Genomic DNA, 13,124 nt, shown 5'->3' on the forward strand with positions numbered 1-13,124 from the left:
CACATTTTCCTAAAAGCCCACAGAGTTATATGTAGCTTCTGGCTAGGGCTGGGAGAATAATTTTTTAGGTGCTATATAAACACATGCACGGCTGGACTACCTGTCTTGAGAATTTACAATACGAAATGGAAAGACTGAAAAAGAGAACAGTCATCTTCCTGTTTTCTGCTTCAGTGGTCAGTATCTTGTCTTTATCCAGTCTAATTTTAGAACAAGAAACTGCTGCTCACAATGAAACAAACATATTGCTTATGGACAAAGAATTAGGCTTGCTGCCATACAACATATGGCTACAGAAGTGGCATCAATTCAGTCATAGATCAGAGCAACTGTTTATATAAATACAGGTCGCCTGGTAGACTTGGGACTCACCATCATTGGTAAGTGCTCCCCAGCCTGTGATGACAGCGTAAATATTGTACGGAAAAGTCTCAGATGGCTCAGGCAGACAAACACGGTGTATGCTACTCGTAAACTCAACTCGTCTAGAGAGCTGCACAAGTGCAATGTCATAATCATGTTCTGGGTAGCGGTACTTTTCATGAATAATAATAGTCTTGACCGATCGTTTCAAGCTTGGTGGCTTCAAAACAGCTCCAAAAGTAGCAGTCCACTTCTGAGGGTGACTCATGCTGAAAAAGGTAAGAGTCCTGTAAGTATTTAGCTGTAAATATAAGTGTTCGGGACTTTAAACTTGGTGAGCACCTTTACTGTAAAGCTCCTTCAAGCCAGCTACCTACTAGGTTCCTACGGCATCCATCACTTCCCAAAATACTGGGTCCCATGTAACTGTGGGCCGCTGCTAGAAGAGGGCAATCCTGCATTACGTCCTCAACCAGTCTTATACTCCTCCATTGCTCCTTGTCCCTGATCTAGCCATTGTGTAGCCGCAGGGTGTAATCAAATCAAACAGCTTTTCTGCTAGAAAACTAATTTCCTTTACTCTTTTTCCATGTTTATAATCTGTTCAATCAGCTGTTCCATTTTATGTGCCCTTCAGATTCACAATTGCCACGCTTGAAACAGAAGAGCGCTGTGAGTGGATGGCTGAATGAAGGGGTAGGAATGTGGGATTATAACTTCTGGTAGCAGCCTGCAGAGGCAGCAACCTACTTGTAACATGAAGGAGCACCTTTAGAAATGTTTTGTGCAACAGGAAACAAATACTCTGCCATTTTAGTCACATTACCTTTTCTGTACTTCTTAGCTCAATGTGCCAAATGACTATTGATTTCCACTCATACAATTGCCAGTTCTGCTCCAAAGAGTCAGACTTCAATTTCTCATTGAAACATTCAAGTGATGGGTCTGCTTAACCCTGACTTTTCTCCTCCAAGGCAGAAAATTGTTCCCCTGGAAAGAGTCAGGGGTGCGGTGCAAATCTGGAAAGTCACATGACTTCATACACATGGGGAACATTCTGCTGCAGGTTCTGTCTAAAATGGGAACTTACTCTCTGAAGCAGTGAGCTGCAGATACAAGCCAGGTATTGCTGATGAGCGTTGCACCACAGCGATGGATATTATTGTACTGCAAACTAGCTTGCCACGGCCAGTCCCCGGTCTCTGCAGAAGACAATCCACCAACTATTCGCAATGACGATGATTTTGCCATTGACTTGACTGATCTATTCTGCCGTAACCCACAGACTGTCAAAAAGGAGAAAGAGTGTATTAGCTACCCTTCTGCTTAGTAAATATGCTTGCCAATGGCTGTGGAAAACATATGTAAAATTACACACCACCTAGGTTCTCTAACAGTATTAACATCAACAAGAAAACACACCTTCCACCGGCCCCCCAGATCAGAGATCCTCATGCACAACCCATTCTGTTAGAAGCCTGACAACTGACTATTACGGAAAGCCATGACAGCCATGAAACCATTCAGGCTTAGCTGTGTGAGCAGCCAAAATTAGGAATCAAAACCCTTCACCACACACCCAGGACAATTCCCAAATACAGGGATTGCCAACTTTAATGTCCCAGGTAATTTGTCATTAGGATAAAACATGAACAAGGCAAAATTTAAGGTGGGAATGATCCAAGCCATGGGTTTTTACCACGCATGCACGCAGATTACATCAGCAAGATGTCACCTGGAAACAGGCAACTGCACATTGCACAAATGGCAGTCTGCAAGTGGACCTGGAGAGGCACTTCAGGCAAAGAGCATCACACTAATCCAAGCCAGAGATGACAAAGGCATGGATACCTCCAGCACAGTGTGCATCCATGACAAAAAGTATTATCCTCCAAACCCAGAGAGACATGAAAATATCCATGGTTTCAGCCACTAAACGCAGGATATTCAGGAGCAGCTGAAGCTGCCCAGTAGCTTTAGAAACTTCCTCAGTGGACAGAGCTGCTTCAGCTGTCTTCTCCCATCCAAACAGCATCAAATCCATCTTACCTGGACCAAGACCCACTAGTTTTCATCCAGGCCCCGATTTCAGCTAGACATTAGGAAAGTTGACAGACAGGACTATTCCAATCCATTGAAAAAGAGACAGAGCCAAGAATTATTTGCATAGTGACAACACAATCCAAACCATTGCACTGCCTGTCTCCTGCAGACAGTGACCCAGAGGGGGACAAAGCAGAAATTGGTAGTACATCACTGAAGAGCTGCCAGCTCCAGGACCCTTGAAGTCCTCAGAGATGAAACACTGGAGCCACGCAGAGAGCAACCTCTGCCCCCTCCTGCTAGGATCCGCACAAGGTTATGCTAACGGTGCCTCATAGTCAAAAGTAGCAGCAATAACACAGCAGATTGAAAGCTGTTCATAAATGTAAAAACAAACAAACAAACAAAAAAAAATCCAAAACAAAATGTCATGCAATATTGAGAAGCTCATGTGCTCAGTGTAGAGTCTGTCCTGTTCTGAGATTTAGAACCACAATGAAGGACATCAGTGAAATCTAAATTTCCTTGTCCAAAATTTTCCATGTGAAAGGAAAACTGGAGAATATACCATAATTGATAAGACTGACTGTGCTAGCATGTTTCCCTCCTGAAAGCTATTGGTAATCCTCAATTACTGTTCCTAAAACTGCACAATCCTATCAACCACCTGAGCAGTCAATGTTCAAAACACAGGGAAAAACTCAGTTCCATCAGTGCCCAAGAACACCAGCACCTAAAACCAACCCAAAAAGTGATGTTATTTAATCTTCAATTACTTGATAGCCTGCTGCTAAGGAACTGACCAAATCTTCCCAGAGTTAAAACAGACCCAACTTGTAAGCAAAGATGGGTTTTTATGACTATTAAATCTCCAAACAAGCTGACTTCCTTCTCTGAAAGCTTAAAAGCATCTCTAAAACAAACTACCTCAACTTAACCCCTGCAGCAATACCTTGAGAAACCCAATTATATTGCCTTCTATTTCCATAAGGAACAATTTTTTGCTACTAGCCATGCCAAAATCCAGAACATTTTCGTTATAATCACAGGCTGATGTAACTTCTATACATTTCTTTATGGTCCTTCCTTCTTTCCAATGCACACTAAAGAAAATGATGTATTCCCAGTTTCTGAGACCACACGCCATTATTCCAAACTCTTCCGCATGTGCCCATTCCTACTGGCTTTTGGGACACTTGTCACTCACAGGCTGTGTTCGAGGTCTCTGCTAGGCTGCTGTCCTTAAAGCACCAATCGAACAACACGCTGGTACATGTTGAGGTCTAAAACTCATCAATTAATGCATTCATGTAACAACAGGTAGCAAGGTGGCAATGAATTGTTATACTACAGCATCCAAGACAAGCATATATGAAGCAGATTCTGCAGTCGCTGCTCCAAGATGCAGTTCTAATACTTTACATGAGGGAAACAGAGGACAGGGTGTCTGCCCTGTGCCAGCAGGATTAGACTTGACGAAGTATTCTATTTAAGTACATGTTTTAATCTATTTATAATAGAGATTGCTTCTAACTGTAATCTGCTCAAATATAAAATGCACTCAAATCCATGATAAGGACTCTCCTGCCTTTAGCACATTATAGTACACCTTTCAGCTAGCTGCTGTGTCTGACAATAAAGCAGTCAACTAGCCCAAGCAATTAAATTCCTTTATTTATAGCAGGCCTTCCTCGCTCACTGAATTTTACTATGTACACCTAGGAGTCATCTGAAATACCTTAGCTTTCATGTAGAAACATGTCTTAGTCTCTGCGTGTCCAAATACACAATTAAGCAGACACAGTGTAAAAGCCCTCACTGGTACCAACAGCAACTGGATCAGGCTATTAAGTAAACAAGTGTCCTGAACATTACAGTACTCAGCCCTCACTGGCTAAGTCAGTCCTCTGTTTCCTCGATGGCAGGGTTGACATTTAAGATGCACCCTCCACCTTCCACACCAGCACTGCTGGAGGCAGAAGCGTGCCATAGGCTGTTATGCAGCAGGACCTGCGTGTCTCCTCTCTGCCCAACGCTGGAGATTCCTATAGAGCCCTCAGCACTTGCTCTTTTCTCATTGTTTACTTTTTTTCTCACAGAATGGCTGATATTTTTAAGAGAAAGAACATCTCACTGCAAAAAAACTGACCAAGGAACTCAGCGGTGGGTGTAGACTAGAGGGGATTTTCACCCCATCACCACTATTTTCAAGGCAATCTTCCTAAGTATCCCAGAAGACACTAATAAAAGAGGCTTCCTCATGACTGAGCAGGATTTCTAAACACACAACTCATCTGGATGAAGTACAAGGTCACATTCATTAGACAGGAGGATGAGAAAAGGCTTTTAAGGGCCAGGAAAAGTGCTCAGAGACTATTAATGCTAAATAAAAGAATTTTATATTTCCCAGGCATAAAAAGCCCTCACTTACTGTCATTGAAGATGGCTTCTGCTCTTTTCGTCTCCATACCTGAAACAAAGAAACAGTCAGGGTAAGGCCAGGACAGCATAGACAAGATTTCTCGTCTGCACGGTCATCCCACCCAACAGCTATTTGAGTACAGGGCACCACTGGAGGTACGTCTGAGGAGGGCTGCTAGAGAAACCAGTGTAGCCCATATGTGGTCACATTCTTGTGCTGGCTATTGCACATTGTTCTCCAGCCAGCCAATATCTTCTGAGGACCAGGCACAGGGTCTCCCCCATCCTGCTGGACCCTGATGTTTCTGGAGTGGGGTACAGGCAAAACCAGTCCTGTATTACTTAAGGTTCACAAATTTGTTGGGGGAGATTTCTACAGTGGAAAGCTTTGAAGTTCCTTTTTTTGTGAAAAATCAACTTGCCACATTTAAAGCAGAGGAATGGCCAGAGGAGATCTGGTACTCATGCTGTGCCTTCCTCGAGATCAGAAGGCACTGACTTCACTGCAGCAATGCCAGCTTACAACAGCAGCGGCTCACTCTCATTTCTCCTATCATATTGAACAACAGGGTGTCTGGTACACTATTAATGCTAAAAGACAAAGTTAATAGCAATTTATTGCATGGCACAGCAGGTTCTAGCACTACATTCCCTCCTTTAATATGCATGTTGTATGTTTACGGACAATACAGTATGCTCATGCTGACAATAACAAGCTTTGGCCCAAGGTATAAGTCTAGTCCCCTTCTTCGAGAATGCTATTTTTACAAGAGCTACCATTTTATTTCACAGAATCACGGAGTTTCAGAGTTGGAAGGGACCTCTAGAGATCATCTAGTCCAACTCCCCTGCTAAAGCAGCATTGCCCAGAGCACATTACTCAGGACTGCATCCAGGCGGGTCTTGAAAATCTCCAGAGAAGGGGACTCCACAACCTCCCTGGGCAGCCTGTGCCAGTGCTCTGTCACCCTCACTGTAAAGAAGTTTTTCCGTGTATTTGAATGGTACTTCCTATGTTCTAACTTGTGCCCATTGCCCCTCGTCCTGTCACTGGGAACCATTGAAAAGAGCCTGGCTCCCTCCTCCTTCAACCCACCCTTTAGATACTTATAAGCATTAATAAGGTCTCCCCTCAGCCTTCTCTTCTCCTTCTCTTTGCCAGCAGTCAAAACAAATGTAAAAAAATAAACATTAACAAAAAAATCACACTTTTAATACAGTTTTTTAATGATATAGTAATTCTTGTATAACATCCACAAATTCACATTTTGCAGCTGGAGAGCCTTTCTCAGCAGATCCCTGTGCTTATCTACTTATTTCATTTCCTTTTTTTCTTTGCAGCTACGCAGAATAATATTCTAGTTTTGATCCAAAACCACTCCAAGCCAGGAGGAGTCTCTTTTGAATGCAAAGAGCTCTGGCTCATACTTGTCACCTATTGTGCTTGTATCACTTGTGTTTTGCTTGTGGGCTTGACACTCCTCCTGGTATGCAGGGTGAATTGCATGTTTGCAATCCACCATTACTAGACCTGTACTCATTCATTTCTTAATATGACGTTAAGTAGGCTACAACAGAAAAAAGAAACAAACAGAACTCCAGTGCACGTACAGCTTGACTGCGGGGAATGATACAGAACAAAGGCAGTGTGAGTGCTGCCGTGTGCGCATGCATCCACTGCTTTATTTTGTAAGAATGGGAGATGAGTTATAATTGGACATTTATATAGCAACACAGTCTTATTCACTATACACAGGAACTATTCACATAATAAAGACAAATAAGTTTTACTGGTGGGCAAGCAACAACTTGCAAGGTCCCCTTTCAGTAAAAATGTTCACTTGTGCTTTCTCAGTTGTATGAAAGAAGGAGAAAACCCCTGTATTGGGTTTGCCTGGCCAGGTTTTGGTAGCAGGGGGCGCTACAGGGGTGGCTTCCATGAGGAGGTGCTAGAAGCTTCCCCTGTGTCCGATAGAGCCAATGCCAGCCGGCTCCACCACTGGCCAAGGCCAAGCCCATCACGGATGGTGGTAGCACCTCTATAATATCATATTTAAAAAACAGGAAAAAAACTGCACAACAGCAATTGCAGCAGGAGAGAGGAGTGCGAATATGTGAGAGAAACAACTCTGCAGACACCAAGGTCAGTGAAGGAGGAAGGGGAGGAGGTGCTCCAGGCACCAGAGCAGAGATTCTCCTGCAGCCTGTGATGAAGACCATGGTGAGACAGGCTGTCCCCCTGCAGCACATGGAGGTCCACAGAAGAGCAGCTATCCACCTGCAGCCCATGGAGCACCCCATGCCGGAGCAGGTGGATGCCCAAAGGAGGCTGTGACCCTGTGGGAAGCCTACACTGGAGCAGGCTCCTGGACGGACCTGTGGCCCATGTGGGAGCAGGTTTGCTGGCACCACAGGGGTGACCCCACAGGGGCCCCATGCTGGAGCAGTCTGTTCCTGAAGGACTGCACCCCATGGAAAGGAAGAACTGCAGCCCGTGGGAAGAACTCACATTGGAGAAGTTCATGGAGGACTGTCTCCTGTGGGAGGGAACCCGCACCAGAGGAGAAGAGTCGTCCTCCCCCTGAGGAGGAAGGAGCGTCAGAGACAATCTGTGATGAACTGACCACAACCCCCATTCCCTGTCCCCCCGCGCCACTTGTGGGGAGGAGGTAGAGAAATCAGGAGTGAAGTTGAGCCCAGGAAGGAAGTGTTTTAAGATTTAGCTTTTATTTCTCATTATCCTCCTCTGATTTGATTGCTAATAAATTCAATTAATTTCCCTGAGTCGAGCCTGTTTTGCCTGTGATGGTAATTGCTGAATGATCCCTCCCTGTCCTTATCTCGACCCACGAGCCTTTTGTTATATTTTCTTTCCCTTGTCCAGCTGAGGAGGGGAGTGATAGAGTGACTTTGGTGGGCACCTGGCACCCAGCCAGGGTCAACCCACCACAGTCTTTTTTTGTCCCCCAAGATGGGGCATGAGGAATTTGAAATAAGGATAGTAATTGGGAGACGTAACGGGCAAAACATGGACAAATGTAATTGTGGTGAAGGGATGAGAGGTGGATTGCATTTAAATTTTCCACATTTGTTCTGTGTTGTGATGATGTTGTTTTGGTTTTGGTGTGGGGAATCCTTTTTTGCTGATGTGACTGAAGTTTGTGAAGATTGTGTGTTGAATGTGGATTTTAAGGTAATTCTTAAATATGTGATTCACAGAGGCAAGAGGTGGAATGTACAGGTACTTCTGCATTTCAGGAATATCAGGTGAATTCTGTGAATTTCCATGGATAACATGGTTGGTTGTTGCCAAGATCAAAATGTAATTATACCAGACAGTAAAAGCTAAGCCACCAGAAGGATTCAGCAGTGATGTAAACATTACTGTTTGGAAAGTTACAAAGTGAGGAAAAAAAAAAAAGGGTGCTGAGCTGTGCTAAGGATTTGGCTACTTCACCTGTATGTTTATATTTGCAAGAAGTGCTTTGAAACATCTGGCTCTACCTCTTTATTTCAACTATGATGAGCATCCAGTATTTTCTTAGAACCTTCAGAACTAGCTCATCATTTGAGACACCCTAATATTTTATAGCTGGAAACTGGTAAGAAACCAACAAATGTAATCAACAATGAAAGAGCACCTTTTGCATTCAAGTGCAATATTGATAATAATGTTTTTTTAGCTCCTCTCTGGGTGGAGAGACATTTACCTCATAATGCCTAATTATAAAGCCTGCAGTCAATTATTAACACTTACATTATGTTGCAAAGCTCATTGAGAAGACAAAAGGAGCAACCAACTTTTTCAAGCGCAGTGCCGGAAGCAATTCAATTGGCATGTTCTCACTGCACTGAGTTTTGCTGTGAGTCACGCAGCTGTTCTGCAAGGCACCTGTCTATATCTCTGTTTGCCTTTTTATGAGGCACCTAGAAAAAAGTACAAACCTCACATGGGCAAAATTTTACCCATCGCTTCTAGTTGGACCAACTTGTGTGTAATTGGAGAAACAAGTATTACACACACACATTGCAAGTCTTAAATAGCATGTCTGTACAGCTTTGCATTTTGGCATATTTTATAATATATGACAACTATGCAGCTGATGTGCTCTCCTACCCACCCACTGCTGAAGGAAAAAGGCCAGTGACACCTGTCAATAGTTTCAATGCTGTATTCACCAGGGTAGGGACACAGCTTTGCTTCAGAGATCTGCCAGGGTATCCGACCATGTAGCCCACACTGGGAGCTGGGACGACAGTACTAAAGAAAACACCACAGCAAATGGAGAAAACCTCAAAATACAGGGAGTTTTTAAGAGGTGAAAGCAGGTCTGTCTGGCAACTAACCCAGGAACACATCGTGCAGATCAAGACAGTTGAAATTAAGGGCACAATACCCAGGACTGGAAACCAAGATCCCAAAGCACACTTAGATGTTTGGAAACTTGAACTAAGTGACACTATTTTCAGATAAGCTGAGCCCGCAGTAGATCCCATCAAAAGCGGAGAGCGCTTTGGGTTACACGATACTGCTGAAAATCAGGTTGCTTACTGGCTTGCCTCATTAGGGGCTTGCCTTCGTTTGTTACTAGCTTGACATTTTTGGCCTGGACAACAGCATAGCTGTTCACATTGTGCCAGCCAACATGTTGCAAGCCCTGCCTTGAAGCAATCACTTGTAAGGCACGAGAGACAATTTCTCTGCCCTGCTCATTTACTAGTTGCCCTAGTTGTTTGCACTACCAAGAAAAAGCATCAATTAGTAACAATTAAAGTGTCATATCTTGTCCCAGCCGCAAACAGATGCAAAAATAGTTGTTTGTGTCACATTTAGGAAAACAGTGTTCAGACTTCCGCTGTAAACAAGAACAAGTTCAACTTGAACATGCATTGCCTACCTGTAAAATGGAACTTGCTGTTTAATTAAAGCTTGCCTAACTTAAAAGAGAAAACTAACGTTTAAATTAAAATCACAGCAATCTATTGAAATGCAGCTTAAGGATGCCGTTTTTCAGAAGAGGACTCTGTTCTCTAACTGGGCAAGCAATTTTGTTAATACAGTTATTTTGCATATTTAGTAAACAGAATAACCTTAAAACAGACTTGAAATATTGGTCTTAATTTCTAACTAATGAGAACAGTGACTTGCAGTTACTATTTAAGATTAAAAACTTCTCAGTAAGTAACTTCTTTTTACTCCTCAACATATTTGTTTGAGCAAACATGGAAAGCAAAGAGGAGTAAGCAAGAACAGGAAAGCATCTTCATTTTGGTAATTGTTGATACACAATACCTAGTTAAGGCCAGGATTTCTAAGGTAGTTCAGTGCCCAAAGTCTGTGATCTATTCGGCAACCATCTAAACGGTTGCAAGTTCATAGTTAACTGCAGAGCAAATGTGACCACTTATCTCTACGGGATTCAGAGATTCCTACAGAAAAATATGCTCATTTTGCCATGTCTCTAAATAATAAGTGTGACTGCATCAGAAGAATTAATCCTGTGCCTACTGCCTCATTTCAGTTTAGCCACAGAGATCAGTTTTTATATTAAAAGGAAAATAACAGGCAGAACTCTCAGTGATGTAAGTTGACCAGACATTACATTGAAGTAGTTCAAGCAAGGCAAGCAAATGCATTTTTAGGGGATATTATGCATTTTCAGTGTGGAAACGGCCAGAGATGGCTGCAAAATTAAAGATGAGAAATCCATTTTAACAATCTGATACAGCGTTACCCAATTAAATAATTTTTCACAGATGTTGATTCCCACAAGAAACTTGATTTTCTTTAAAGGTTTCCACCCGTGATTTTCTATATGTCATAATACAACTGCTAGCTTCAAAGGCAAACTGCATATTCCATCCTCAATTATATCAAGTTCCCGTATCTTGCTTGTGTAAGTTGTTTTTTCACACAGAGAAGGCAAGGTAGAGATTATCTTAAATGGGGTATGAAGGGACGGAAGGATTGTAAACAGACAAAAATTAAGAAAAAGTACGTGCTTCAGTACTGATAACACATTCTTGGACATGCATTTGAACCACAGCTTTGTGAAATGCACTGGGGAGCAGAGGAAGCATATTCCCCACTGTCCTTTGTTACATTTTAATAACAGCTTCCTCAAAAAGAGAGAGAATTACAAAATTCTCAGCTGCATCAAAAACAGGGGGCTCACCTAATTCAGTGTTGTTTAGGGTAACAACAGTGTAGGCAGGCAAAAAAAAAAAGGATCTCTGGCAAGTTTCAGTAGGTTACCAACCTGGGCAGCTGAGAGGAATGTCACAGAGTGCATGTCCTGCAGTGCAGACAGAGGTGGGGATAATAGCTCTACTCTAATACTCTTTAATTATGTTAAAGACCGTAAAGGCCCAAGGTACTGGGGTGAAATGGGAATGAGAGCAGTGAGCAGCAGATTCAGTTATGTTCCAAAAACTGTAGCCAAAAGGAAATGCAGGAGTTTCCTGAAACATGGCAAAACATGGTGTTTGGGCTCAACAGGAAAGTCGTGTTCTTGTGTGGTTACACAGTGCACACAACCTAAAACGTCTCCCTGCTAACCTTCCAATATTCTCACCACTCTCTCAACAGTGATTACCTCCCCAGAGTTATACACCCTTGTAGAAGTAGGAAAACGTGGCTTAGATTCAGGTGGGGCAATTCTCATTCCTTCAACAGGGGAGAGTAACCTGGTAGAGACAAGACAAAGGCTTTGTACCTCTAATTGTCCCTGTCACCCAGTCCTTCCCTCCCTACTTCTGTCCACTGGACCTGTCCTCACATCCATGACTTCCCCCCTGCTGCCATCAACCACATCTTAATTCTGTCCATGAGGACAGTCAGAGGTCCACACCTCACAGCATATTTACAACAACTCCATGTGGGCGTCCTGCAGCCTGAGGAGGGATCTGCATGAGGAGCTATGTACCAGTTCTGTAGCATGTATCCAAGCTGATACAGTTTTTAGCATTAATTTTCTCTCTGACCTACGCTCACGCCCCAGCTGCAATCAAGGTTGCACTACAGTAGGGGCAGCCCAAATCACTTGCAACCTCTGCAGGCAAGGCAGAGAAAGGGAAAAACAAGAACTAAGCAAGGAAATTAATTAAATCAACTTATCTGGGTCATCTAAGAAGTCGGGTTAGGATGATTTCCTGCTTAATTCCTTCATCACAAGCATCTCCTTGCAAAATATTAATTTTATAATGCATTTCAGTCTCTCCCATTTCAGTCAGCCCCTCTAGATTGTTGCAAACACTGAAATGTACCACTTTGTGCCAAACTAATGGCATCAAAGTGGGGGAATGTCAGATCTCCACTGTATTTCCCAACATACAGATGCATGTCCTGCTCCACTCCCCCACACTGCTATTGTGGCTAGTAAAGTACAAAAATCCAGACTGCTACATACATTATTTGAGATGAAACTTTGCTCAGTTGTGCAGGTCAGACACTCATCTGCATGTGACTCAAAGACGACTCAATAAAGAAGTGAGAATCTGTCTCCTAGGTTCTGTACTTTGTATTTATAAGGAGCGGAGCTTTAGATGCCAGATAAATAGAAACAATAATAGTTGACTTGTTGATGAAAACCAATTCATGACTCATTGTTCGTGGTCAAAACCCTTGGCTATGCAACAGGTGGGAATACTTCCTACTCACTCTGAACAGTGCCAGTGATCTTGCAACCAGTTTCTTTCTGACGTCAGAAGTACATTCCCAAAAATACATTTTGGGAGACTTCCAACCTACCTGACAAAGGGAAATAGTCTGGCAAGCTACTCTACGCTTTGCTTAATAGGGATCCAAGCTGTGAGGTGACTCTACTTTTAACCAAGAAACCCTCGGGGAAAAAAAAATTTAAAAAAATCAGCTTTGTAGGAGATTTCTTTGGTGCCAGAACTATACAGAGAACAAACTACAACACCTTCTTCTTTCTGTGCTAGTGGAAGAACAAGTCCTAACGTGGGTGTTTCCAAGTCACTGACTTTGGTATCTCATTTTGCTGGCCCTTGCACTGCAAGATAGGGCTTAGTTCCCTTGATTCTCCACCGTAAAATATTTGGGCTTCCAGTGGGGTTTGTACACAAGTGCAGAGATCTCTATCGCCTCTCATTTTTTATCAAAGCTACAGTGGATGTCTGGAGATACCACCATCCTTGACCAAGGGACTATGAAGTCTAGCTAAATAAGAAAGAAGGGACTTCAGTAATAACACATCTGAAGATACTCTGATACCAATTTATTTTTGCAGCTGTATGTAAAGAATATCTACTGTCTGGTGATAACACAAAACAGA

At 42.9% G+C, this 13,124-nt stretch overlaps 1 protein-coding gene across 1 annotated transcript in view; it reads right to left on the reverse strand.

Moving 5' to 3' along the window:
- The window catches only part of LOC309670984 (transmembrane protease serine 11E-like), a gene marked incomplete at both ends in the record, with an annotated part of 44,141 nt that overhangs the window by 2,236 nt on the left and 28,781 nt on the right, over window positions 1-13,124 (reverse strand). The window contains 3 exons of the mRNA XM_082482131.1: window positions 373-632; window positions 1,454-1,649; window positions 4,838-4,876. Of these exons, the coding sequence (XP_082338257.1) occupies window positions 373-632; window positions 1,454-1,649; window positions 4,838-4,876 (495 nt within the window). The remainder of the gene's footprint in view (window positions 1-372; window positions 633-1,453; window positions 1,650-4,837; window positions 4,877-13,124) is intronic.

The sequence above is a fragment of the Vanellus vanellus genome, assembly GCF_965231255.1.
Source record: "Vanellus vanellus genome assembly, chromosome: 4".
Classification (NCBI taxonomy): Eukaryota; Metazoa; Chordata; class Aves; order Charadriiformes; family Charadriidae; genus Vanellus; species Vanellus vanellus.